Genomic DNA, 27,416 nt, shown 5'->3' on the forward strand with positions numbered 1-27,416 from the left:
TGACATCCAAGTCCAATAGGAAATGAGAGTCTGGTGAAATGGCATAGCTGAAAACATTTTTTCCATTACAACAAAATTATAAGCAGGGTGAATGAGACACATGATTTGATTTTACAATGATGCATTTTTCTTTGTATGGAGACTGCGATAACAGAGCGCCATTAGACACCACAAATTCAGGCGAGAATGGTGACCATTCCAGACTCTGTCCATTATCCTTTGTGAACGAAACTCGGAAACCCACAAGCAGAGATCCTCTATTGTATATGTCTATTGGAAAGTGTGCCATTGTGTATTTCAACATACATGTTGTAACCCAGACTGCTGCAAAATTAATCCAATCCCACAGCACAAACTGTCAAGTTACTGAAACGCAACAGTGACTGACACACAATTTCCAGTGTGTCATCTCAACATGAGAGCAGAGGTGAATTCAGCTGGAGAGGAGGTTAATATATATCAGAGACCACATTTCCACTCCTTTCACTTTGAAATGCTCAACATTCCCTTTTCAATTTGCATCCTCAATTGTGGGCGTGCCATTACATTAACACAACACAAGTATGATAAACAAAAAGTTAATATCGAGTCAATATAAATATGGAGAAAAAAAAAAGAAACAATGAAAGTGAATGGTGACTGAGGCTTACATTTTGTCTAAAATTGATTTTTAAAACATATTTATTTTACATTGGTTGGGAACAACATGGGGTAAGCTCTCCATTTTTTGCTAAACTTTTCCTTAATGATGCTGCACTCAGTCTTTTTCCTGTTACCATGTTGACTGATATCGACGTCTGGCTAATAAATTCCTGCTCTGATGGGTCCAGAAGGGCTTAAGAGAAACTGGACCTCAGTGACATAATCTCTCTCTGCACATTCGTTTAAAGACATGCTCACAAGCTGTCATATTAAAGCTTCATGAGGTCTGATGCATGCTCTACTTGGCTGTTAGGTGTTCACATTAATAATTTAAGCAAATTCAGCACAGGTTGAGATTTGTGTTTAAATGCGGGAGATCAATGAGATCAGAGCAGTGAGGAGACCAGCAATAGGGTAAGAGTATCTCCTCTTCCCTTAGAAACAAAAGAGCTACTGATTACAAGGATGCTGAAAATGCAGTTCAAACGAAAGTCACCAGTGTCATACAAAGTTCAATTTCAGAGCACTGATTTGCCCAGAAGAACATTTAAAGTAAAAGAACAGCAGCTAACATAATATTATGATGGTTACAGATTAAAGGACACGTTGAATGGAAAAAAATTTTATCCTTGTTTTTTTGTAATTTTTCTGTGTCTGAAACCATGTACTGTCACAGTATGTACTGTATTTGATGAAGGACACACATATCTGCCAGCAAAACAGTAGGTTCTTTAGTTATGTATGCGATTATGATGACTTGACTTGATTAGTATGAACAGATTTCGGACATACTTCATCCAGGGACGTGGGCATTGTCTTGTGACCCGAATATATGACGTAAGAGCAACAACCGCCAAAAAAATTGTGCTCTGGCTTTGTTAAACAAGTATAATTTAAGCACAAGGATCAATTATCTTGGTACACTATATATAGCACTTACAATTGAGAAGAGCTGTCTCATGGTCTTTAAATCCAGTGTTTTGAACCTGATGTCGTCTCAGATCATGACGATTAATGAAATAGTGTACAGCCGAAGGTATGAGCACTTTGTGTCTTTATGTCTGCACAAAACCACACACATACTATACACACAATACACTCACCTAAATGATTATTAGGAACACCATACTAATACTGTGTTTGACCCCCTTTTGCCTTCAGAACTGCCTTAATTCTACGTGGCATTGATTCAACAAGGTGCTGAAAGCATTCTTTAGAAATGTTGGCCCATATTGATAGGATAGCATCTTGCAGTTGATGGAGATTTGTGGGATGCACATCCAGGGCACGAAGCTCCCGTTCTACCACATCCCAAAGATGCTCTATTGGGTTGAGATCTGGTGACTGTGGGGGCCATTTTAGTACAGTGAACTCATTGTCATGTTCAAGAAACCAATTTGAAATGATTCAAGCTTTGTGACATGGTGTATTATCCTGCTGGAAGTAGCCATCAGCGGATGGGTACATGGTGGCCATTAAGGGATGGACATGGTCAGAAACAATGCTCAGGTAGGCTGTGGCATTTAAACGATGCCCAATTGGCACTAAGGTGCCTAAAGTGTGCCAAGAAAACATCCCCCACACCATTACACCACCACCACCAGCCTGCACAGTGGTAACAAGGCATGATGGATCCATGTTCTCATTCTGTTTACACCAAATTCTGACTCTACCATCTGAATGTCTCAACAGAAATCGAGACTCATCAGACCAGGCAACATTTTTCCAGTCTTCAACTTTCCAATTTTGGTGAGCTCTTGCAAATTGTAGCCTCTTTTTCCTATTTGTAGTGGAGATGAGTGGTACCCGGTGGGGTCTTCTACTGTTGTAGCCCATCCGCCTCAAGGTTGTGCGTGTTGTGGCTTCACAAATACTTTGATGCATACCTCGGTTGTAACGAGTGGTTATTTCAGGCAAAGTTGCTCTTCTATCAGCTTGAATCAGTCGGCCCATTCTCCTCTGACCTCTAGCATCAACAAGGCATTTTCGCCCACAGGACTGCCGCATACTGGATGTTTTTCCCTTTTCACACCATTCTTTGTAAACCCTAGAAATGGTTGTGCGTGAAAATCCCAGTAACTGAGCAGATTGTGAAATACTCAGACCGGCCCGTCTGGCACCAACAACCATGCCACGCTCAAAATTGCTTAAATCACCTTTCTTTCCCATTCTGACATTCAGTTTGGAGTTCAGGAGATTGTCTTGACCAGGACCACACCCTAAATGCATTGAAGCAACTGCCATGTGATTGGTTGATTAGATAATTGCATTAATGAGAAATTGAACAGGTGTTCCTAATAATCCTTTAGGTGAGTGTATATATATATATATATATATATATATATATATATATATACACATATACTATATATATCACACACTTTGCGGTTTAATAATCATAACATGATTTTCAGTAGTGTGATGAATGTTTACGTAATGAAATTCGTATGACCGATGGTATTGTTTTTTGGTATTGGAGCATACGAGCACTAAGGACCTTATTCCGGTATCGGCATCAGGACATCCCAATATAAAAGCTCTCAAATCAAATCATTAATAAAGCTTTTGAATCAAATATGGGGACTACATCGATAACATCAAATCTCATTAGTCTTTATTGCTTCTGGTGACCAAATGTGCAACATAAGTAATGAGTGACGTATGGTCACAGGACACAATGAGAACCAAAAAGGTTTAACATTATCAATGTAGCCGCAATATCTGAGTTAAGTACTTTAGTTTACTAATATGATTTGATTTGAGGTTTATTAACAACTTCAATTTCGTTCTGTTCAAAACACATAGTGATAGTATGGCTTCAGTAGACTTTTCACTTATAGTAGACTGTTGTTATTGTTGTTTCTGTAGTTAAAGTCACAATTTACTGTCATTATGGCAAATATACAGTCTGAAGACTTTTTAAAAAAGAATCTTTTAATTTAGGGAGGGATAATGACAGATTTTATTTTTGGCTGAACCATCTCTTTAATTCTAGGTGTCGGAAAGAGGGTGAAAAATTATCAAGTAAAAATAAATTATGACATTTTTGGTGCAAAGGAAAAAAACAAACCTTGACTGTCATTTTCCTAAAATCCACTTATAAATGTTAAAGATAATAAAATATGTGTCCTTCAAAAAACAAGGTTGATACTAACTAAACAACATCAATCAAGGTTATGCTGATAATATCAGAGTAATAAAAAAAAACCTGAAGATATTGCAACCAATTGAAATCCATGAGATGTAACTTTTTAAGAGTTTCTCGTTTGAAGGAAAACATTTTTTATTTATTTCAACAAACTAGTGATCTGTATCTATGCATCTGTTCTATTCTGCTACATTCATCAAGCTTATTCTCTTGTTCATGCACATACAGTATTCTACATGGGTAATGACTGAAACACATACAACACCACCATGAAGCACTAATATTTTGTCTATCTGTTACTGGCAACCTGTTTCAGCCACAGCATTTGTTCCAGCTGCCTCTGAATCTGAAAGGTCACTTGTCAGTTCTATGGCCAACATTGGCCTGCTCTCTCCCTATTCCCATCAACACACCTCTTTGAAGTCTTGCATTCTTGCAGTCCCTCTCTCACTTTCTCTCTCGCTCTCCCTCTTCTATACAATTATGCTAGGCCTGTCTGATGGCAACCACTGGACACAGTTAGCCTGAATGACAGGTAATGACACCCACTGGGAGATTGCAATTTCCCAGAGCACCACATCGCCCACAGTAGGATGGCTGCATCATTGCACTGCCAAGAGAGGATCTCTCTCTCTCTCTCTCTCTCTCTCTCTCTCTCTCTCTCTCTCTCTCTCTCTCTCTCTCACTCACTCACTCACTCACTCACTCACTCACTCTCAGTCTCCCTATCTATCCCAACTGTCCCCTTCTCTACAGCAATGTGCATCCATCACCTGGATTCCAAAGGATGACAGATTGTTGTTTTATTGGAAAAATAAAAAAATTGGTTGATCAGTCACAATGCTGTTTGACACAGTCAGGATCAGTTCAGCCAAGCATCTTGTGATCTGATGAAAAGTTAGACCACAGGCTGAGCTACAGCTGCTGCAATCACACAGGTCTATAGAGCTGCTGGTCAATTCAAAGGCTCGTTCTTAACACCAACTTAAAGAAGTCACAGTTGTTTATCTTTAGCAATATGAGTTGCATTGTGCAAATATTGGAATACATACTGTTCAGGTGTTTATTCAATATAAGCCAGGCCTGATATAAAAGCTGTGACTCAATGACAAATTTCCTGTTGTCTGGTCAGGAAAGGTCAAAATAGTGTGAAAATTACAGAAAAACTCTTTTTGGACATTGCACCATGGTAGACATAAAAATGTAGATCAAGTACATGTAGAGTGAGTACAGAATGATTTGGCATCGGTGTTGGTTCTAAAATATTTTCCAAATGGATACATAAATATCCTCCCATACTAGTTAAGGATTAATTTAAAGCTGATTTTGTAAAAATAAACACAAAATGATACATCTTTAAGAAAAGTGTTCACTTTACCAGCTGTCCCACTTTAGCTGTTTTCACCTTATCATTTTAATACTATGTTTTGTGGACAAGGTACCATGGTAGTGCCATTATATTCTTTGTAGTAGTAGCCTACATAAAATACGGCAATCATTCAATATCATGTGTATATCAAAATAACATGGTATGAGCATCTGAACCAATCACCAAACCTGGATACCACTGTACTTTTTTCTAAGGGCAGACATGACAGTCAGATAATGTACAGGAAAATATTATCTAAGTTTTGTCATGAAGAGGAAATGTAAAAAGAACAGAAAAACAACACCAGGATGCAAGAATTTATGTTTAATTATTTTATATACAGTATGTATGTTACTGTTACGATTCCCTGTTGTCTGCCCCATGTTTCACATGTCACTGTCATGCACTACATTTCCCATAGTTCCCTGCCCGCACTATTGCCAGCATACACTCATTGTTTTCACCTGATTGTCGTTTGTGATCATCCTGTGTCTGTGTATATAAACCCTGTTTGTTCTCCACTCCAGGTCGATCGTTGAATGCTGGCAGTAGTGAGGGCAGGGAACTATGGGAAATGTAGTGCATGACAGTGACATGTGAAACGCGGGGCAGACAACAGGGAATCGTAACAGAATCCCTCTTAAAGGATCGGATTCCAGACGATCCTAAACAAACAAAACCCACAAAAACAAAATCGTCCAGGGAGTGAATGCTGGCAGTAGTGAGGGCAGGGAACTATGGGAAATGTAGTGCATGACAGTGACATGTGAAACGTGGGGCAGACAACAGGGAATCGTAACAGTTACCCTGGACATAAATATGCATTTCATGTCAAGCTCCCACACACTGATCTGTTGAGTGCCACAGATAGCATTGTCAGACAAAAACACAAGGTCACTTTACATTCACACACTCCAGGGAGAGATTAATTTCGAGACTACATGGTGAGGTAAATAGCTGCACATGTCGTGTTTGTGCTGGAACGATAAATGGATGGAGACGGAAGGAGCCAAATGGTCCTATTGAATTCAGAGCATGTGAGTGTAGCGGAGCGTGAGCGTACTTCCTCCTGAGCGGAGAGCGCCTTTCTGAAGATTCCGCTCGCTCCGTCCGCTCAGCGCCGCTCGCTCTACCCGGAATTCCCTATTGTGATTTGCTAGGTCGAGAATCTGTGAATTAGCTAAAGCAATAGTGGGTTGGTTATGGAGTTCAAATATTGTTTTAAGGAAGTTGCGAGCCTTATGCATCAATGCACAGTAAAAATCACAGTTAAGAACGAGCAGGGAGGAGAAATTGAAAGGGAGTGTGGAGAGACTGTGAGAGTTATATTGGAATCTAAAGCGTCACATTGCGAGAAAGCACGAGGATGTGCTACACAAACATGGTAGTGCAGCAAAAGGTGAGCTATAGCCTATACCATTCGAAAATAAATTAATAGATAAATGGGTAAGGTAGGCTGTTGTACTGAGCCCCTCTCATGACATGCAGACAAAAACATATTGTAATATACAAATTAACATTTCGTTCCCAACTTCCCATGAATTAAGAATTCGTTCTCTCATTTAGGGTGGCCACGAATTAAATTCGTTTCTACAAATTCTTAAATCGTTCCCTGGTTTAGTAAATCGTGGCCATGTTGAACTAATTCGTAGGCTACTCTCGTTTTATTAAAACAAGGAAACAAATTATTACAACGTGGTCACGATTTACTAAACCATGGATCGAAATATTATATTGTTAATTTTGTACGATTTAAATAAAATGAGGAAATTAATTATTAAAACATGCTGACGTCAGGTTGGAACGAATTGTTAATTCGTTATGCAATCATCATATCAGTGCAACTAAAAATAACCTATAGCCAAGTCACAATATGAATTAGCCTACATAATTGTAGTTGATGTAGCCTATTTTTAAGTTGAAATTAGACAGAAGTTATTGAACCACTTGTTAAATTTAAATTAAAAAAAAAACTGACACGAATAATTAGGTAGGCCTATAATTTAGATGTAGGCAACAGAAAATTTACTGTACGCTATTATAATGTACGCAAATTTGTTTTTACAGAAAAAACTGCTACCAATCAAAGGGAGATAAATAATTTTTTTCCTCTCCTGCATCCCCAGACTCCCCAGTACTCTGTGTCTAATGCATGGAAGAAAGAATTAGATGACGCATTTTTTAAGATGGTTTACGTGGATTATGAACCTCTCACAAAAGGACACCACACCGCTGAGAATATTTTTCATAAATATGAAAGTATCTTGCAACACTGGAATTTACAACGGCGAGTTGTCAGGGTGGTGACTGACAGCGCAAGTCAAGTCAAGTCAATTTTATTTGTATAGCGCCTTTCACAACACACATCGTTTCAAAGCAGCTTTACAGAATATCAGCATTAACAGACGATAAAACTGTAATGACTATAAAGTCGATAGTAACATGGTAAAGGCTTTCGACCTCCCAGGGTTTGATGAAAGTTCAACTGAAGAGGAGGGCGAGGAAGAGGTCCTTGAGGAAGATGGCAGTGGCACAGAGGAAGGTCCACTTTCACCATTCCAGCCAGATTTTGCGCAGATCATAGAAAACATGAGCGCCACATACATCACTGAATCTAATCTGCATATGCGATGCCCCATCCATTTACTGCAACTCGCCATAAAGGATGCAATAAACGGTTATGCTGATGTAGACAAAATGATCACACAAACGGCAAAACTTGTAAAGAGTATTAGAAAAAGCACCTTAAACACTGAGGAGGCTGATAAACTATGTGCGTCCCACCCCAGCATGTGTCACCAGGTGGAGCAGTCAGCTGCGCATGATCGAATCAGTACTGAAAATGTTTGAAAGAGACTCGCAATTCCAAAACAAGCTGAAAATTCCCGAGCACAGTAAGCTGACCATGAATGACGTACTTCATCTCCAAGCCCTGACTGAGGTGCTATTGCCTCTGGCAGAGCTTACAACTGCTATGCAAAAAGAGCTCGGAAACCTTGGCATGATTCTTCCAGCTGTAATGGAAATCAAACAGCTTTTGTCCAGTGTCCCTGACAACCGCTCCGTCAACATTCGTGCATTTGTGGAGACACTGTCAGATAATGTCTCTACTCGTTTTAACAGATTTTACTCTGACAAGCACCTTGTGTTGGCGGCTGTATTGGATCCACGTTTTAAAACTGAATGGATCATTAGAGATGGTACAGTGAGCAATCAACTCGTAGAGATTCGTGAAATGTTGTTAAGGAGGCAGAATGCAGTGGTGTGGAGACTGCGGTGGACACAGTGACTAAGGCTAGAAGCGCTCCCAAGAAGGCCCGCATTTTCGGCTCATATGAGAGCAACCCAAGTGTAGCTGACAGTGCCAGAGGTGAGATGGAGGAATACCTGGGCTCAATAAGAAAAGGTCCACATGAAGACGTCCTAGGATTTTGGAAAACCAATGCTGGATCAATCCCTCGACTAGCCAGGGTCGCCCGCAAAATCTTCAGAATCCCCAGTGGTTCTTCCAGTGCTGAGCGCGTGTTTTCCGCCGCTGGATTACTGTCCCGGGCACACCGCATGAGCCTGAAACCTAATACTTTGTCCAAGCTAATGTTTCTAAAAGTAAATTCTAAAGTGATGTAAAGATTGAGACGTTTTTAAATAGACCGCAATTACCCGCAGTTTTGGTCTATTTAAACTTTAGAACGCGCGTTTCTTTTATTAATGCCAGTAATCCAGGTGTGCTTTGATAAGATGTTGTTAAGTGCATTTCACCTGTGTGTGCTTTTATGAGCATGATAGTCCAGATGTGTTTTGTGAAGTTCTACATGCATTTCATCTTGTTTGTGTGTGCGTGTGCGTGCGTGCGCGTTTTAATATGCCTGTTTTGCAACTGCAGTTATGTTCACGGAAATAAAATAACGAAAATCAAATATACCTTTTCAGTTATTGCATTTAATAGGCAAGTTTGCCAAAGGGCTAGACATGTTTTTTAATTAAGTTAATTTAATGCATTTAAATGAATAAAAAGAACAGACTTTTATTCATGTGAAGTGGTGGTGGTGTAGTGGCTAAAGCACAGGGCTGTTAATCAGATGGTCACTGGTTCTAACCCCACGGCCACCACCATTGTGTCCTTGAGCAAGGCACTTAACTCCAGGTTGCTCCGGGGGGATTGTCCCTGTAATAATTGCACTGTAAGTCGCTTTGGATAAAAGCGTCTGCCAAAATGCATAAATGTAAATGTATTCAGAATCACCCCGAAATAACTTCTATTTACAATCCTAGCTACTGTAATTTATACATGTATTCCAGATATTCATTACAAAGTACAAACAGAAAGCAAGTAGCCTACAGAGACATTGCGGGATATGAGCGGGATTTGTTTTACCGGTGAGCGTGAGCGATTCATCAGTGGAGCGTTCGCTTGGGACGCGAGCGACTGAGTGGAGCGCACGCGCATAGAGCGGAATATTGAGCTGAGCGTCACACCGCTCCGCTTCGCTCACATGCTCTGGTTGAATTGCAGAAGTTGGCAGGGTGGGGTTGTCTGTTGCTAATGCTAATGCTAATTAGCTAATTGTCTGGCTCATAGTGGCTAAACGTTACACTTAAGGCCCAAAATTTGCCTGTAAACCTTGGCTTTGGTGAGTAAATAGAATGGAAGTTGCTCGGCAGTTGGCAGGTAACTTTATTAGCAACATCATTTCAACATAACTCAAGGTTTAAATCGAAGTGTATGAATGATAGTCTGACCCCCACTGAAGTGAAATTCAAATGAAAGACATTTTCTTTTCTTAAAGATTTATCATTTTGTGTTTATTTTTTACAAAATCAGCTTTAAATGAATCCTTAACTAGTATGGGATGACATTTATGTAGACGATCATAAAAAATGATAAAAATCTATGATTTCTAGAATAAAGTTTCAACATTGAATAAATGATTATTGTTTTGAGAAAAATCTTATAAAAGGCCAATACATTGCAAGACTAAAGTAGTAATATTTAGAGAAAAAAGTTAAATTACTAGAATAAAGTTGTAAAACTATAAGATTAAAGTTATAATATTATGAGAATACAGTCACAGCATTATGAGATTAAAGTAGTAATATTTTGAGAATAAAGTTGTAGAATTATGAGATTAAATTAGTAGCTTTATCAAATTAAAGTCGTAAAATTATAAATAAAATCATAGTATAATGAGATTAAAGTAGAAATATTTGAAGAATAATGTACAAATTACAAGAATAAAGTCATAGCACTGCGTGATTAAACCTTTAATATTTTGAGAATAAAGTCATAGCATTATGAGATTAAAGTCACACTATTAGAAATATAAAGTCACAGCATTATAAGATTAAGTATTATTATAAGATTAAAGTCTGAATTTTGAAAATAAATTTGTAATATAATGGCAATAAAGCCATAGAACTATAACATTAAACTCACGTTATTAGAATAGCATAATGTCACCAAAAACTAATATATATATTTACACACACAATTATTATAAGTGCATGGTCAAGTGTCTTTAGTCGTTTTATGAAGAAAGAGAGGGAGTCATTCCACGAACGAGGTACAGTGATGCCTAAAGTTATTAGCCAACCGGAGGCTTCTGGTGGGAACGTAACTTGGCAGAAATTATTTTAGGTGACTAGAGGGGCAGCAGTGTTATATATATACTTCTGCAGAGCTGTCGGCTTCATGTCAGCATATAGGGAAAGATGAGACTCTAATGCTGTCTGCATTTTTACACAAGTAGAAGAACCTCACATCAGAGCACCGAAAACAGAAACCACACATTTTAATGAATCGTCAACTAAACGAGTCAGCAATAAACAGGCCTTGTGTTGGAGGTGCTTTTGAAGTTGCAGGATATGAAGATATGGGAGAGAATTTGAGGAGGAGAGCAACGTCAGTTAATTACTGAACCATGCTGGCAAAGTTGGGAGCGGTTTGTTCCGTGTTTGAACGACGAAGGAGATGACAGAGGCAGACTCAGGAGTGGCGCGGATGGCATTGGCTGCTTAATAATTGATCTATGAAAGCAAGAGCTTGTTTTGTGCAGATGAGAGCATGCCGCCTCATCTGATCACCGAGCCGCCGGAGTCAAAGGCATTGTTTTATAATATGCCACCAAATACGCAGATCAATGCTCCTTTATAGAGCACACAAATTGCACAAGCCAGCCACACCACAGCAAATTAAGAGCTTCACACTTGTGTGCAGAACACATGCAAAACCACACACATACCCTTTGCTAAACCAGCTGGAACTAAATTTACATTTTGTGTTGCTCAATATGGCGCCAGATAGATTACACAGAATTCTCATCAACAGTGAAAGCCCAGACCCACATTAAATGGGCTCTTTCTCTCTTTCAGTTCAGATAGACATTGCTGTTCCAAACTGTAATGAAGTCAGTTAAAACAGCTACATTCATTTCCTTAATGAGAGGAAGGTCCTTTAGAGTTCTTCTCCACTGAGACAGAGGCTGTGCGTGTGCTAATACACACAACTCACAAAAACAACATTTCTTTCCCAAGTGTAAAGCGGACCAAGGAAGGGACGGGAACAGACGTCAGCTTAAGGGGTAAGCTTTATTTTTTCAGTTTAATTAATTTAATTTTCACACACACACACACACACGTAATCTCTGCCGTGTTGTCAGCCTCTGGATGCTCTGTGGCTGCTGGCTTTTATCCGCTCTCCTCACGCTACTGCAATTAGAGACAGGTGTTAGACATAATTTAGCTCAGGTGTGGCGCCCTTACGCTTTTCTCTCCCGGACGGCGCTTGACCACGCCCCGCTGCCACATACCCCCACCGCCCGACTCAGGCGAGCGTCATCCGACCTGCCTACCACTCCCCCATTTCTGGAGAGGAAGTCAGCGGCAGCCATCTGCACCCCGGTCTGTGGACCACCTTGAACTTAAAAGGCTGAAGGGCCAGATACCAACGGGTGATCCGGGCGTTAGTATCTTTCATGCGGTGGAGCCACTGCAGTGGGGCATGATCCGAGCAGAGGGTGAAGGCCCGCCCCAACAGGTAGTATCGGAGGGTGAGGACCACCCACTTGATGGCCAGACACTCCTTCTCTACGGTGCTGTACCTAGTCTCCCTCAAGGAGAGCTTCCGGCTAATGTACAGCACCGGGCTCCTCTCCCTCCACCACCTGCGAGAGTACGGCCCCCAGCCCTCTGTCTGAAGCGTCCGTCTGCAATACAAAGGGAGAGAAAAGTCAGGTGCATGCAAAGCGGCCCCCACAAAGTGCAGCTTTAATCTGTGTAAACGCCTGTTGGCACTGCTCTGACCATTGGACGGATCTGGAGCCCCCTTTTAAGTGAGGTCAGTCAGCGGGCTGGTGATATCCGAATAGTTAGGCACAAATCTTCTGTAATAGCCAGCCAGCCCCAGGAACTGCCTCACCCCCTTTTTGGTCTTGGGTCTAGGGCAAGTCGCAATCGCCAGCGGTCTTGTCAATTTGGGGACGCACCTGGCCATGACCCAAGTGGAACCCCAGATACCGTACCTCCACCGCCCAACCGCGCACTTTTTGGGTTTGCCGTGAGCCCGCCCGCCGCAGCGATCTCAGGGCGGCCCTCAGATGTTGCATGTGCCGTTGCCAATCATTACTATAAATAATGATGTCGTCTAGATAGGCAGCGGCGTAAGCAGTATGCGGTCTGAGGATCCTATCCATGAGGCGCTGAAGCGTGGCGGTGCCCGAACAAACCGAAAGGAAGCGTCACGAATTGGTGTAATCCGAGCGGCGTGGTGAAGGCCGTTTTTCACGGGATATTGGTGTCAAGGGGATCTGCCAATAACCGCTTCGTTAGATCCAAGGTCGAGTAAAATCGAGCCGTACCTAACCCGATCGAGCAGTTCATCAACACGGGGCATTGAGTGCGCGTCAAATTTAGACACCGCGTTGACTTTTCTATAATCCACACAGAATCGTACAGACCCGTCGCTCTTGGGAACAAGGGCGACCGGGCTGGACCAATCGCTGTGGGATTCTTCTATTACTCCCATCTCAAGCATCGTGTCCAATTCTTCTCGAACTACTTTCTTTTTATGTTCGGGCAGGCGATAGGGGTGGCAGCGTACCACCACGCCTGGCTCGGTCTCGATATGGTGATGTATGATGTTTGTGCGGCCCGGTAGAGGAGAAAACACGTCCGCAAACTCCTTTTGTAATTCGGAAACCTCTGCGAGTTGGCGGTGAGAGGTGGTCTCCACAAGGAACCGGGATGTTGAGATTGCGGGCTTTGTTTACCTCGGTCCGAGTTCCGCCCTCTCCGGAACTACCGTGGCCAACGTCACAGAGGCCGCCTCTTCTCTCCACAATTTCAGGAGGTTGAGGTGATATATTTGCCGCGCGCCCCCTCTATCGGTACGTTTAACCTCATAATCGAGATCCCCTACTTGTCGTGTGACCTCAAAAGGTCCTTGCCACTTGGCGAGTAATTTAGAGCTCGATGTTGGGAGTAATACAAGCACTTTATCTCCCGGTGCAAATTCCCATAGCTGAGCACCCCTGTCATACAGCCGGCGTTGGCGTTCTTGAGCCTGGAGCAAATTCTGTTGTGTTAATTTCCCCAGTGTGTGGAGTTTTGCTCTAAGATCAAGAACGTATTGAATTTCATTTTTACTATTGGAAGGTCCCTCCTCCCAAGCTTCGCGGATGACGTCGAGGACCCCGCGTGGGCGTCGCCTGTACAACAGTTCAAATGGGGAGAACCCGTGGAGGCTTGCGGGACCTCTCGTACTCGCGAATAACAGAGGGTCCAGCCACTTATCCCAATTCCTAAGCGTCTTAGTGCACGAATTCATGAATCATATTTTTGAGCGTCTTATTAAATCGTTCCACCAGTCCATCTGTCTGAGGATGGTACATGCTAGTGCTTGAATCGACTTAATGCCCAAAAGTTCAGTAAAGTTCGCGAAGTGTTCGATGACATAAAAGTAGTGCCTTGGTCGGTGAGGATTTCTTTCGGAACCCCCACCGGGAGATTATCTTGAAGAGTGCCCCTGCAACACTACGTGCTGAGATGTTGCTCAAAGGCACTGCTTCCGGATATCGCGTTGCGTAATCCATCAGGACTAACACAAAGCGATGTCCGCGTGCCGTTCGTGCTAATGGCCCGGCGAGGTCCATTCCAATTCTTTCGAAGGAACCTCGATCAATGGAAGAGGCACAATGGCGCTTTTGGGGTGGCTGGTGGGTTTACGAGTTGACATTCGCGACACGCCGCACACCACCTGCGGGCGTCACCGCCAATGCCCGGCCAATAGAAGCGGGCTATTAGGCGGAGAAGTGTCTTTCTTTCCCCTAGGTGACCGGCCATAGGATTATAGTGAGCCGCCTGGAAAACCATTTCCGGCGGCTTCGTGGAATCAACAATTGTGTCACTTCCTCCTTTGTTTGAGCGTCCTGCGTCACTCTGTACAACCGATCTTTAATAAGCGAAAAATATGGGTATGCAATGGCGATGCCCGGCGGAGCTGTTGACCATTAATTACTTTCACTTGGTCAAGAGCATGTTTAAGGGTTTCGATCCCGCGACTGCTCTAGAGGGAAGTCCCCTCAGGGAATTCCCTGAGAGGAGAGGCGGCCACCTCGCCCCTTCCCTCGTCATTCCGAGCAGCCGAGGGCGGCCCGGCTCCGCCTCCCCTGCCAAAGCATCGCACACCGCACACCTCTTTATGCAGGACCCATCCGCACAAATACCCTCTAAAATATCTTTGAAATTCGGCCAATCAGTACCCAAGATTAGCGGATGGGTGAGGCGGGAACTAACCGCTGCCTCCACACTATGGTTTTTTTCCCTGAATTTAATCGTCAAAGTCACCATGGGATACTTGTGAACATCCCCATGCACACACCTCACCCTCACCAGTTTAGCTAAACCCAAAGCCCCGGGTTGAACCAAGCGTTGGTGGATGGTGGTCTGGTTACAGCCGGTATCCAACAATGCTTGGTATGTACCCCCTTGGATCCTTACCGGAATACGGTACGCTCTAGCCCGATCGGGGGCAGCCTGCGGGAAGTTGGAGACCCGCACCACCGTCCCTATTTCCATCAGCGGACACTGATCCCGGAAGTGGTCCGGGTCTCCGCACCTCCAGCAGACCGGCCCAGGCGCCACGGCCGCACCCGTGCTGGCGGGCGCCCCCACAATAACCCTTCGTTAGATCCAAGGTCGAGTAAAATCGAGCCGTACCTAACCGATCGAGCAGTTCATCAACACGGGGCATTGGGTACGCGTCAAATTTAGACACCGCGTTGACTTTTCTATAATCCACACAGAATCGTACAGACCCGTCGCTCTTGGGAACAAGGACGACCGGGCTGGACCAATCGCTGTGGGATTCTTCTATTACTCCCATCTCAAGCATCGTGTCCAATTCTTCTCGAACTACTTTCTTTTTATGTTCGGGCAGGCGATAGGGGTGGCAACGTACCACCACGCCTGGCTCGGTCTCGATATGGTGATGTATGATGTTTGTGCGGCCCGGTAGAGGAGAAAACACGTCCGCAAACTCCTTTTGTAATTCGGAAACCTCTGCGAGTTGGCGCGGTGAGAGGTGGTCTCCACAAGGAACCGGGATGTTGAGATTGCGGGCTTTGTTTACCTCCGGTCCGAGTTCCGCCCTCTCCGGAACTACCGTGGCCAACGTCACAGAGGCCGCCTCTTCTCTCCACAATTTCAGGAGGTTGAGGTGATATATTTGCCGCGCGCCCCTCTATCGATGCGTTTAACCTCATAATCGAGATCCCCTACTTGTCGTGTGACCTCAAAAGGTCCTTGCCACTTGGCGAGTAATTTAGAGCTTCGATGTTGGGAGTAATACAAGCACTTTATCTCCGGTGCAAATTCCCATAGCTGAGCACCCCTGTCATACAGCCGGCGTTGGCGTTCTTGAGCCTGGAGCAAATTCTGTTGTGTTAATTTCCCCAGTGTGTGGAGTTTTGCTCTAAGATCAAGAACGTATTGAATTTCATTTTTACTATTGGAAGGTCCCTCCTCCCAAGCTTCGCGGATGGCGTCGAGGACCCGCGTGGGCGTCGCCCGTACAACAGTTCAAATGGGGAGAACCCGTGGAGGCTTGCGGGACCTCTCGTACTCGCGAATAACAGAGGGTCCAGCCACTTATCCCAATTCCTAGCGTCTTACGTGCACGAATTTACTGAATCATATTTTTGAGCGTCTTATTAAATCGTTCCACCAGTCCATCTGTCTGAGGATGGTACATGCTAGTCTTGAATCGACTTAATGCCCAAAAGTTCAGTAAAGTTCGCGAAGTGTTCGTGACATAAAAGTAGTGCCTTGGTGGGTGAGGATTTCTTTCGGAACCCCCACCGGGAGATTATCTTGAAGAGTGCCCCTGCAACACTACGTGCTGAGATGTTGCTCAAAGGCACTGCTTCCGGATATCGCGTTGCGTAATCCATCAGGACTAACACAAAGCGATGTCCGCGTGCCGTTCGTGCTAATGGCCCGGCGAGGTCCATTCCAATTCTTTCGAAGGAACCTCGATCAATGGAAGAGGCGCAATGGCGCTTTTGGGGTGGCTGGTGGGTTTACGAGTTGACATTCGCGGCACGCCGCACACCACCTGCGGACGTCACCGCCAATGCCCGGCCAATAGAAACGGGCTATTAGACGGAGAAGTGTCTTTCTTTCCCCTAGGTGACCGGCCATAGGATTATAGTGAGCCGCCTGGAAAACCATTTCCGGCGGCTTCGTGGAATCAACAATTGTGTCACTTCCTCCTTTGTTTGAGCGTCCTGCGTCACTCTGTACAACCGATCTTTAATAAGCGAAAAATATGGGTATGCAATGGCGATGCCCGGCGGAGCTGTTGACCATCAATTACTTTCACTTGGTCAAGAGCATGTTTAAGGGTTTAGATCCCGCGACTGCTCTAGAGGAAGTCCCCTCAGGGAATTCCCTGAGAGGAGAGGCGGCCACCTCGCCCCTTCCCTCGTCATTCCGAGCAGCCGAGGGCGGCCCGGCTCCGCCTCCCTGCCAAAGCATCGCACACCGCACACCTCTTTATGCAGGACCCATCCGCACAAATACCCTCTAAAATATCTTTGAAATTCGGCCAATCAGTACCCAAGATTAGCGGATGGGTGAGGCGGAACTAACCGCTGCCTCCACACTATGGTTTTTCCCTGAATTTAATCGTCAAAGTCACCATGGGATACTTGTGAACATCCCCATGCACACACCTCACCCTCACCAGTTTAGCTAAACCCAAAGCCCGGGTTGAACCAAGCGTTGGTGGATGGTGGTCTGGTTACAGCCGGTATCCAACAATGCTTGGTATGTACCCCTGGATCCTTACCGAATACGGTGCGCTCCAGCCCGATCGGGGGCAGCCTGCGGGAAGTTGGAGACCGCACCACCGTCCCTATTTCCATCAGCGGACACTGATCCCGGAAGTGGTCCGGGTCTCCGCACCTCCAGCAGACCGGCCCAGGCGCCACGGCCGCACCCGTGCTGGCGAGCGCCCCACCTGAGGAGGAGGCGGCTGAGGGACGGGGAAGGGGTAGGCGGTTTCTCCCACGGCCGGGAAGTTGGTCTCACAAATCCTCCACGCCTGCGGGGGGCAGGCACGGACCCTGGGGAGAGAGCAGAGCGAGAGGGAAGAGGGGAGGGGAAAAAAACAGGGGAAGACACAGGGGAAGGGGAGAAAGAGAGAGATGGCTCATCCGCCCTTGGAATCGCCGCCATGTGGTCCTCCGCGAGTCGTACGGCTTCCTCCAGCGATGCCGGGCGGTGGCACTGGACCCACTCCGCCGTTCTCCTGGGCAGCCGTTGCGCGAACTGCTCCAGCACCACCTGATCGATGACTTCCTCGACGTCGCGGTCCCCCGCAAGCAGCCACCGCCGACAGGCGTCCCGGAGCCGTTGAGCAAACGCGAACGGGCGATCGGACTTCTCTAGTTTCATGCTCCGGAAGAGTTGGCGATTCTCTTCCGGGCTCCGACCGACCCGTTGCAGTATGGCCCTCTTCAGGTCAGCATAAGCCAGGAGGTTTGTCGCCGGCAGTTGTTGCGCCGCGAGTTGGGCTTCCCCGGACAGGAGAGGGATTAGGCGGGCTGCCCACTGTTCGGGCGGCCAGCCTCAGATTTCTGCCATCCGCTCGAACAAGTCGAGGAAGGCCTCAGGATCATCTGCTGCCCCCATCTTCTGTAGCGTGGGCGGGGTAGCGTGAGCGTGGAGTGTCGGGGTCGCGGCTGGGGCCGACGCAGTCTCCTGGCTGAGGAGGCTCCGGATAGCGAGTCGGTCCTCTGCCTGAGCCCGCACGATCTCGAAGAAACGTCGATCTTGATCCTGCCGGAGCTCAAGCAGGGATTGTTGGTGGCCTTGATGGAGAGTAGCGAGGGACTGGAGGACTTCCGCCAGCTGGGAGGATTCTATGGGGCGACTCTGTTCCATAACTTGGAACACACACAAAAAAAAAAGGTGTTCCTTCAATTCCCGGGTTTCGGCACCAGTGTAAAGCGGACCAAGGAAGGGACGGGAACAGACGTCAGCTTAAGGGGTAAGCTTTATTTTTTCAGTTTAATTAATTTAGTTTTCACACACACACACACACACGTAATCTCTGCTGTGTTGTCAGCCTCTGGATGCTCTGTGGCTGCTGGCTTTTATCCGCTCTCCTCACACTACTGCAATTAGAGACAGGTGTTAGACATAATTTAGCTCAGGTGTGAGCTCCCTTACCGCTTTTCTCTCCCGGACGGGCGCTTGACCACGGCCCCGCTGCCACACCAAGTATCCGAGCCCTTCGCTAATTTTTGTTAGCATTCAATTATACTTCAACATTATGACTGACATCATTACAGTGCTCTCTGGGAGGATGTAATTGACAGTAATTTTATATTAATGGGGAGTCTGAAGAGCTCTTGTGAATAATAAAGCATCCAGAGCAGTGTTTTGGATGCTAATATCAATGATGGTTCAATGCGGACTGGTGTTTCCAATCTCTTGTGAACAACATAACTGCTTTAAAGAGCAGTTTGCTGTAAAGAATATCCGAAATAAAAAGAGTGTTTTATTACTTTTAATAGCACCTATTTCCAGAGGTGGGACCAAGGCATTGTTTTACAAGTCACAAATAGGTCTTTGTATTCAAGTCTCAAGTCAAGTCCAAGTCAAGAAAGGCAAGTCCAAGTAAAGATGTCATTTGTGCTCTTTGCACAAATCAGTGTTTGAGTATTAATTACTATAGTAATTTATACTAATTTATATCAGGCAGGCTTTTAAAGTATGTTCATCACTTCCCAGTTCAATTTCAAGATGAGCTATAGACTATTTTCACTAAGAGCACTGATCTATCTCAGTTCAGTTTGTCTGCCTTGGGATGTGCTTGAAAGTTACAAGTGTGTCTTAAAGGAATATTCTGGGTTCAATACAAGTTAAGCTCAATCGACAGCATTTGTGGCATAATGTTGATTACCACAAACATTTATTTTGACTCATCCCTGCTTTTATTTGAAGGGTTTAAAAGGCAGAAATGTGAAGCTTATCATTTAATAAAAGCACTTACATTCATTCTTATGTTAAAACTTGTGTATAGAATGGTGTTGTAGAAATTTCAATGCTAGTGGCCTAGTCCCTGTATCTAAGGAATGTAGAGGGGGAGGATCTCCTTCTGTTGGAGACCTTGGGGAAAAGAGGTATAAAAAACAATTCAGCCCTCCCCGACAGCGTCTCACTCATGGCACAGTGTAATTCCTGTGTAATGACTGGGTCCTTCTCGCAAGAATAAATTCTTTTAAAAGACTTGTTTGATTCAGATTGTCTCTTACGCAGTGATAATGGTTGGTTAATAATTTTTTGCCACAACAATGGTTATTTGTTTTATTTGTGTACTATTATGTGCTTTTCTGTGTATAGTGAAATTGTTTTCCTACTTAGAAATATACATTTAAATTATTTGATATCACAAGAAAATGGCACCACCAACAGCAGTAAAAGGCCAAAAAAAGAGCATCAAAAACTAGCAGGGGTGCAATAACATGCAGTATTTTCACAAAGTTTAATTGCACAAGTCAAATTTAAATGTATATACATATATTTACATTTAGCAGGGAACTAAATTTACAGTGCAAATTATGGTTACTCCTTGTGCATTAGATGCTGGAAATGTCCAGCCCCTTACTGAAATGGAAAATATTATTGGTTAGCAAATATCCAATCACGTCTGAAATGAACATTCTGATTGGGGGATCAGCTTAGTCGGATGGTCTGTCTTGCCTATGCCATCAGTTGAGCTCCTGCATCTCCGTGCACATTTAGAGAGGATCTCTGTACACTTACATATACACAATTCACTCAATGGTGCAGTGGCAACACGTCAGCAGATTGAAAAGTTTCCGCGTTTAAAGACTACTTGTTGTTTTGGCGTCTGTACGTATCATATATTATTTCAGGTGGGCATATGCAAAATCCTTAGAAAGTTAGGTGGGCATACGGCATGTGTCTGCGTATGCCCTAGACTACACTACCTGTTTCTCTGATTTTCTATCATTACCTCTACAAGGTACTGATCCCTCTTGTTTGAACAACCTTGTGATGGTGCAAGCACGTGTCTATTTGTGTCTTTCAACATGCATGTTAAGATGAGCGGAAGAAGAAAAAGTTCCCATCCTGCACAAGAATTTGCTAATATAGCCTAATCCTTTTTATTTAACTTTGAAGCTTATGATTATTGCTCATGTTCATGGTAACCAAATAATAATATCTTTAGTTTAATTTTTAGCATTTTTTAGAGTCTGTATTTTTGTGTGAGGATCGATATTTTTGATACAACATGAGTATCAGAAGCATCAATACTTTAGGGTCGATCTGATCAATAACATGCATGTGTCCCTGTTTACTAACAAGAGAGAAGCCTCTCTATTTTTTTTTTTTGCGCATCCTTGCTATTTGTGATTAAAATGAATATAATTTTTTTTATCTGACTCTAAAGAACAGAAACAATATGAAGAGAAACATAATTCAAAGAAAGTGGACTGCAGGATCTCATCTTTGATGGACACATTACACAGAAGAATGTTCTGTTTTAATCTCAACCACTTTTCAACAAAACAAGGTGATTTTCCAGGTATTCAAGTTTTTTCATTTGTAAAAGCTAACTTTAAGCACTTCAAGCATGAGTGTCTTGTGTGAACCTTGTAAACAGTGTAAAAAATAATAATAATTGTAGTTGGGGTAAAATCAAGCAATACAAAAATTATGATGCTTGATGTTTGTCGAGCCTCGACATGGTTCATAATTTTTTTTGGTTCGCGATATTTAGAAATTCGACATACTGTCACATCCCTAGCTAGCTAGCAAATCCAACTAACACAATAAGTTAAATGCTACTGAACCATAGCTGACGTGTAACAGTTAATAATCTCAACATACCTTTTGTCTGTGGGTTTTCAGATGCCTCACAAATTTGGACATTGTTGGTGAAACATCTGTAATTTTTTAACCACAGATTCTACATGTTGCAATCCTTTTGATATTGTATTCTTTATATCCAAATTAAATTACCTTTGGATTCATTTTGGCTGTGTCAAACATGGTCCTACTCTCTTGGAAGTTGATTGATTGGTTCTCTGATTGGTTGATTGTGGAGCGTTGGTGACAGATTTGAAAATCAAATGAATTGTTTATTGGAGAAATTAATCATTGATTTGTTGAACATTTTTAAATGTACAACTATGATCATTGGTTTTAGAAGGTATAAAGTCTTTCCAAGTCAGAGGGCCGAAGTCCTAGTCAAGTTGCAAGTCATTGTTGTCAAAGTTTAAGTCAAGTCACAAGTCTTCTTTGACTTCTGTGAGTCGAGATTCATCAAATTTGTGACTCGAGTCTAAGTCAAGTCCAAATCATAAAAATTGAGTCCACAACCCTGCCTATTGCGCTCAAAACTGGATATCATATTACCGTATGTAATTCTATGAAAGCCATAATGTTAAAGCTTAGGTGTGTAGTTTATTAATGTTAAAATACTGCAACACCTGCTGTTGTGCTTTGGGACTACCTATTGGCGCTTGAATCCTAATATTTAATGAGGAAGGTCTGTGCAAGGTTTGGAGACTGCTTGGAAATGTTATTAGAAATTGGGGTTATAATTCTGTTTTCAGTTCCATTTGGTGTTAATTATGTAGTTTTATGTAAAATTTGAAGTCATTGTTCCTTTGAATTAGATGTGGTTCTGTTAAATCTGTTTAAATAACTATTTGTTAGTGCAATATTAGAGTGAAACATTTATTGCCTGTCAGTATTTGAAGAATAATATACTCCCTATGTCTAACTCTGTGTTTGATCAATTGTTCCCTTTGATTTCCCATAGTACAGAACTTTCTGCAATCCTACTTTAATTAGCATTAACTACTGCAGTATAAGTACTGTAAGTCATTCATTGCTTGAATTTCAAGAAAAGTGTGTACACTGTGGCACAATAATAACATTGCTAAAACATTGTTTGTATTGCAAGTCCAACATAAAGTAGCAACAATGGCTCAACCATCTTTGGGAACCACTGGATTGTCTAAACCATTGAAAACTGGGAAAGCATTTAGGAATCTGTTTTGCATTTGTTTTGCATTAACTGTCACAAAACAAAGGAAGTTTGTCCAGGTCAGCACACAATCTTCATTCACATCTCCTTTGAGGGTCAAAACACCTCCTCGTTCTTTGGTCAGGTCAAATATAACCCAAACCAAATGGCTATCAGGAGGCTGGAATGGGATTACTCCCTGGAGTTTTACGACTCACAAGCATCCTCCCAAGACAGAGAACTAAAACATACGCAATGCTGGAATGACCCCTTTGAACTCTGAAACTAATGCTCTTTTCATACTTCCAAATACACAGAGTGCATATAATATATATTTTATAGGATATATTTTAGGATATTTCAGATTATTCCTGAGCCTTGGACACACAGGACAAAAAACTCACATTATGCTGCACAGTGCACAAAATTTATGTTTGTCAAGCCATAAAAAACAAGGTTTAACCAGATGATAACCCTGGAAGTATGTTATTATGACTTCTAATCACTCTTTTAACTAATACATTGAAAGTTATGCTCTTAAATCTTCTATTTTTCATGTCTTATCATGTATAAGGTACTCATGCATAATAAGTACATCATATTAACTAATGTTGAGTTTAGTTTTGCATTTCAAGAATATTAATATTAAGGACACATCAATAATTGTCATCATATTCTCAGTATAAAAAATATGTGGTTGAATTACATACTGCCATAGCAGAAAGTCTGAGTACATGGACCAAAAGAATGATGAGATTTCAGAGATTTCTCCATAGTGTTCCAAAACTGCAAAACTTTATTTTATTTTTTATTTTTTTATTAGAATTTTTATACAACATCAACATAAAACAGGCAGGGTACACGTTCCCTTTCTTGTTTATTCTAAGATTTACATTCCACCCTAAGGCAGCAACTTGGCATGAAACTCTACACTTTAATTAACAGTAATTACAAATTATTCCACTCAGCATTAGGCCTAACAAGAGATAGAGGCCAGAGATAGTGATGTGTTTTATGGCTTGAAATCATGAGACATTACTCACCTAATCTGAACGAGAGCGGGCCACTGGTGGCATTTCTCACCCACATGGCTAAGAAGAGCAGAGGCGCCCAGGCTGCGAGCATCTTCTTTGACTCCTCATGGGTCCAGCCCTGGGGGTCCCCCTTCACACAGGCACCTGCCAGACCAAACACAAACCAACAATTCAGAGAGGTTCTACACACACACTTTTCAGTCAAAGAACCACCTGTATCACCATAAATATATACTGTATTTTAGGGGCTTTATCGGTTGGTGCTTAACAGAAGAGATTTTCAAACTGGGTTTCACACACCAACAAGAATTACGCTAGAGGGTTCATGGATTTTGACAAAATATTTTGTAAGGGCTATTAAAGTTAACACATCAACTATGCTATTTTATTTTATTTTCAATTCCATTCTGCTTTCTATGTATGAAAGGTGTAATACAATTAAATTATTCTAGATTTGCGTTGAGCAGTGCAGGCATTTTCTGTATGTTTTGATGTACTTTCGCAAAAATTGCTTTAATTTTGGTGATGTGATGGGAGGAGATGAGGAAAGATCCTTGTATGTATGTACAGTAGATGTACATATACATCATTTGCTGTCTTTACCGTATATTTTAGGAAGAGGGTTATCAAATTTGGGGGTCCTTGGCATTAAAAACTTTAAAAAAGCAACTTGGATTTGGCCAAGGTAAACCTTGAATGAAGTAGTTTGGCTGAATTTTAGGGAAAACGTTTCTGCACTCAAAAAAATATTTTAGCCAATTTTTAAGATTTCATAACAAAATTCCAACAAAATATTTAATTAATAAAACTTAAAATATTTAGTTTTATTTATTTTATTTTGTTAAAGATTACCATTTAAAGATTACAATGTGATGACATTTTGTTGTAAAATTATAATGCATAAATCTTAAAATATATATATATTTTTTGTATTAAGTGTGTAAATCTATGGCAATTCACATGGCATGCTGTGCTCTTCTATTTGTTAACTTCACAGCCTCTTATAAAGACAATAGAGAAAGACAATCTAATAAGAGGTATCTCTATGTCTAATTCTGGTAATGTCAATTTTCTACCAACATACGTTCCATATCAGCTGCATTATTCAAATATAATTAAAGAAAGCAATCAGAAGAGCCACTTAAATGAATCAAGATTTAATGCTGTACGCCCTTTTTTTCTGCTTAAAAGCTGAGTCTCTTGATTTTGTCTTTTTTTTTCTCCCTAATTTGGAATGCCCAATTCACAATGTGCTCTAAGTCCTCGTGGTGGCGTAGTGACTGGCTTAGAGGGCAAATCTCAGTTTGATAGAGTCATTCTCTATCAAACTGCAGGGCGAAGGGCGGGGCCGGGTCATGATTATACACACCCGGTCCCTTATCAGGCTAATCAAGCCTCAGAGATGGATAAAGGCTGACTGCGGAGGATGGTGCGGGAGAGAGAGATAGTTAACGGACATGTCTGTCATGTGTGTGTTTGTGTCTTTTAAGTTTATTATTAAAATATTATTTGTATTGTCTAGCCGGTTCTCACCTCCTCCATTCCATCGAACTTCTTTACACTTACAAATCACAAATCTGTTGCTTTTGCTTTGAAGAAGCAAAGGCAAAGGGAGAAGATAAAGTTTCTCTCAATCCACATTAATTTCTTTGAAATATTATTGCTTGCTCCAAACACCTTTATTCATTATATCTCATTCTCTTGCTTAAGCGATGCATAAAAGAATGAGTCTAGGATAAAGCAGCCAGCCACAGAGTTCATGAGAGGGCACACTTCAAGAAACACAAGCCTAATGCATTTATTATAGCAGGATAAAATTGCAATTAGAATGCAAGTACAGAACATTCAAAACAATTAACTCAAATGCAATTACAACCTTCTCAACTGAATGCAGAATACACTGGGCCTGGTACATAACAAACATTGTACAAATACTTGTAATTTTATCTTACTGCTGCACAGTCAATAAATCCCTCTAATTTTACACTGTGGAAATCATGTGTTCTTTCATGCTCAGGAACAGTGAGAAGCGAATAATTAGGCAAATCATTAAATAAATCTAAATGTTTTAAAGGTCGGTATGAGAAGATGTTAGTACCAATTGGAAACTCAACCCAAGAATAAAGTAAGTGTTTTCACATGAACTGTATCTGGTAAAGGAGCTGACAGGCAATAAAAAATACACTAGAGTACTCACAAAAACCACATAGCATGTTTCAATATTGTCTTTTGACTACGAATAGGGGGATGAAAATGGATTGTGTTCCTTTTCTATGTCGTTTATGAAACTGTCATTGTTCTCAAAGAGAAACATGTGAATCAGACCTGCTGTGTGAGTTCATTTTCATCGCTACCTGTCTGCCCAGACAAGCCATGATGGGGTTTTTCAATAAAAATAGTTTGAGAAAACTGTAAAAGTAGGAATGACTTATTGACATCAGAGCTTGAACACTATTTACTCAACAAGCCCAAAATCAAACTTGCAGGTTACATATTCAAATTATTTTAGAGACCTGTGCTTTTTTCGCTTAGATAATGGTGATGTGATAGCCAACAAGGGAACCATGTAAAGTGATTTCTGTGTGGAGCTATTCTACACCACACTCACAAACACAAACACACAAGGACCATGCACTCTTGAACCAGTATGCTAGAGTCCTGGTAAGTCTTGGTACATTAAACTAACTTGACAAATGTATGGTAGAAATGGCAGTCGAAGTAACTACTAAGAAGCTTAGGGGCAATATCTAGTTTATTAAATAACTATTCAATAATAAAATTTCCAGGGCTGGGAAATGTAATGTGTTATTTCTGTGATTAATAGCTTACTGTTTAACACGTAATTTTGGAAAATTCAATTAATGCTGTATCGTGTTTTTTTTTTTTTTTTACTAATGTTTTTCTCCAATTCCTTTGGCTAAAATTGGCATATATACATTTCCAGGAGGTATAAATTTGACTCGACGGCACATCCTAGCACAGAAACTGATGAGTGACGCATGTCCCAAGCATAATAAACACATGAGCAGATATACTTTACAGAGTATGGAAACTTCACAAAAAGCTCTCTCACTGTCATCTGAACCAGTGTCAAAAACGAAACGTTGCGAAAGAGACCCAGTGTGTGCGTGATAGAGGATGAATAGCAGCCAGAGAAAATAATAATTATGAGATTTTAAACTTCAACATTAATTTTGTTTTGTGTCTGCATGTATAGTGTCTTATAATTCACTGGCAATGTACACTTAAGTTTATCTAACCTATAATTAAAAAAAGTCCACTGGAAAACTACTGCTTTTGCTCAACTTTTAATTACAGCATGTTGACTGATTTTATGGCATGTAAACATATACTTGTAAGATTTCTTCCTGTAAAAATGTAACTCTATCCGCAAAATGTTTATTTAATTTAATATTAAAATAATTAAAATAATTGTAACTAACCAATTTCTTGCAAGTTCTTTGAGACAAAGTATAAAGTAAATATGTTTATAGTTATATATATATATATATATATATATATATATTTTTTTTTATCAATATGCCATTTACCATGAGAAGGGCCAGTGGTGGCTCAGCGGTTAAGGCTCTGGGTTAAGCCCCAGCACCGCCAATATACCACTGTTGGGCCCTTGAGCAAGGCCCTTGACCCTATCTGCTC

General features: G+C 42.0%; 1 protein-coding gene across 1 annotated transcript in view; it reads right to left on the bottom strand.

The window, feature by feature from the left end:
- LOC127629735 (glutamate receptor ionotropic, kainate 4-like) overlaps positions 1 to 27,416 on the bottom strand; it is a 385,054-nt gene that overhangs the window by 248,451 nt on the left and 109,187 nt on the right. Inside the window, exon 2 of the mRNA XM_052106949.1 lies at positions 23,766 to 23,900. Within this exon, the coding sequence (XP_051962909.1) occupies positions 23,766 to 23,900 (135 nt within the window). The remainder of the gene's footprint in view (positions 1 to 23,765; positions 23,901 to 27,416) is intronic.

Source organism: Xyrauchen texanus, chromosome 36, assembly GCF_025860055.1.
Source record: "Xyrauchen texanus isolate HMW12.3.18 chromosome 36, RBS_HiC_50CHRs, whole genome shotgun sequence".
Lineage (NCBI taxonomy): Eukaryota > Metazoa > Chordata > Actinopteri > Cypriniformes > Catostomidae > Xyrauchen > Xyrauchen texanus.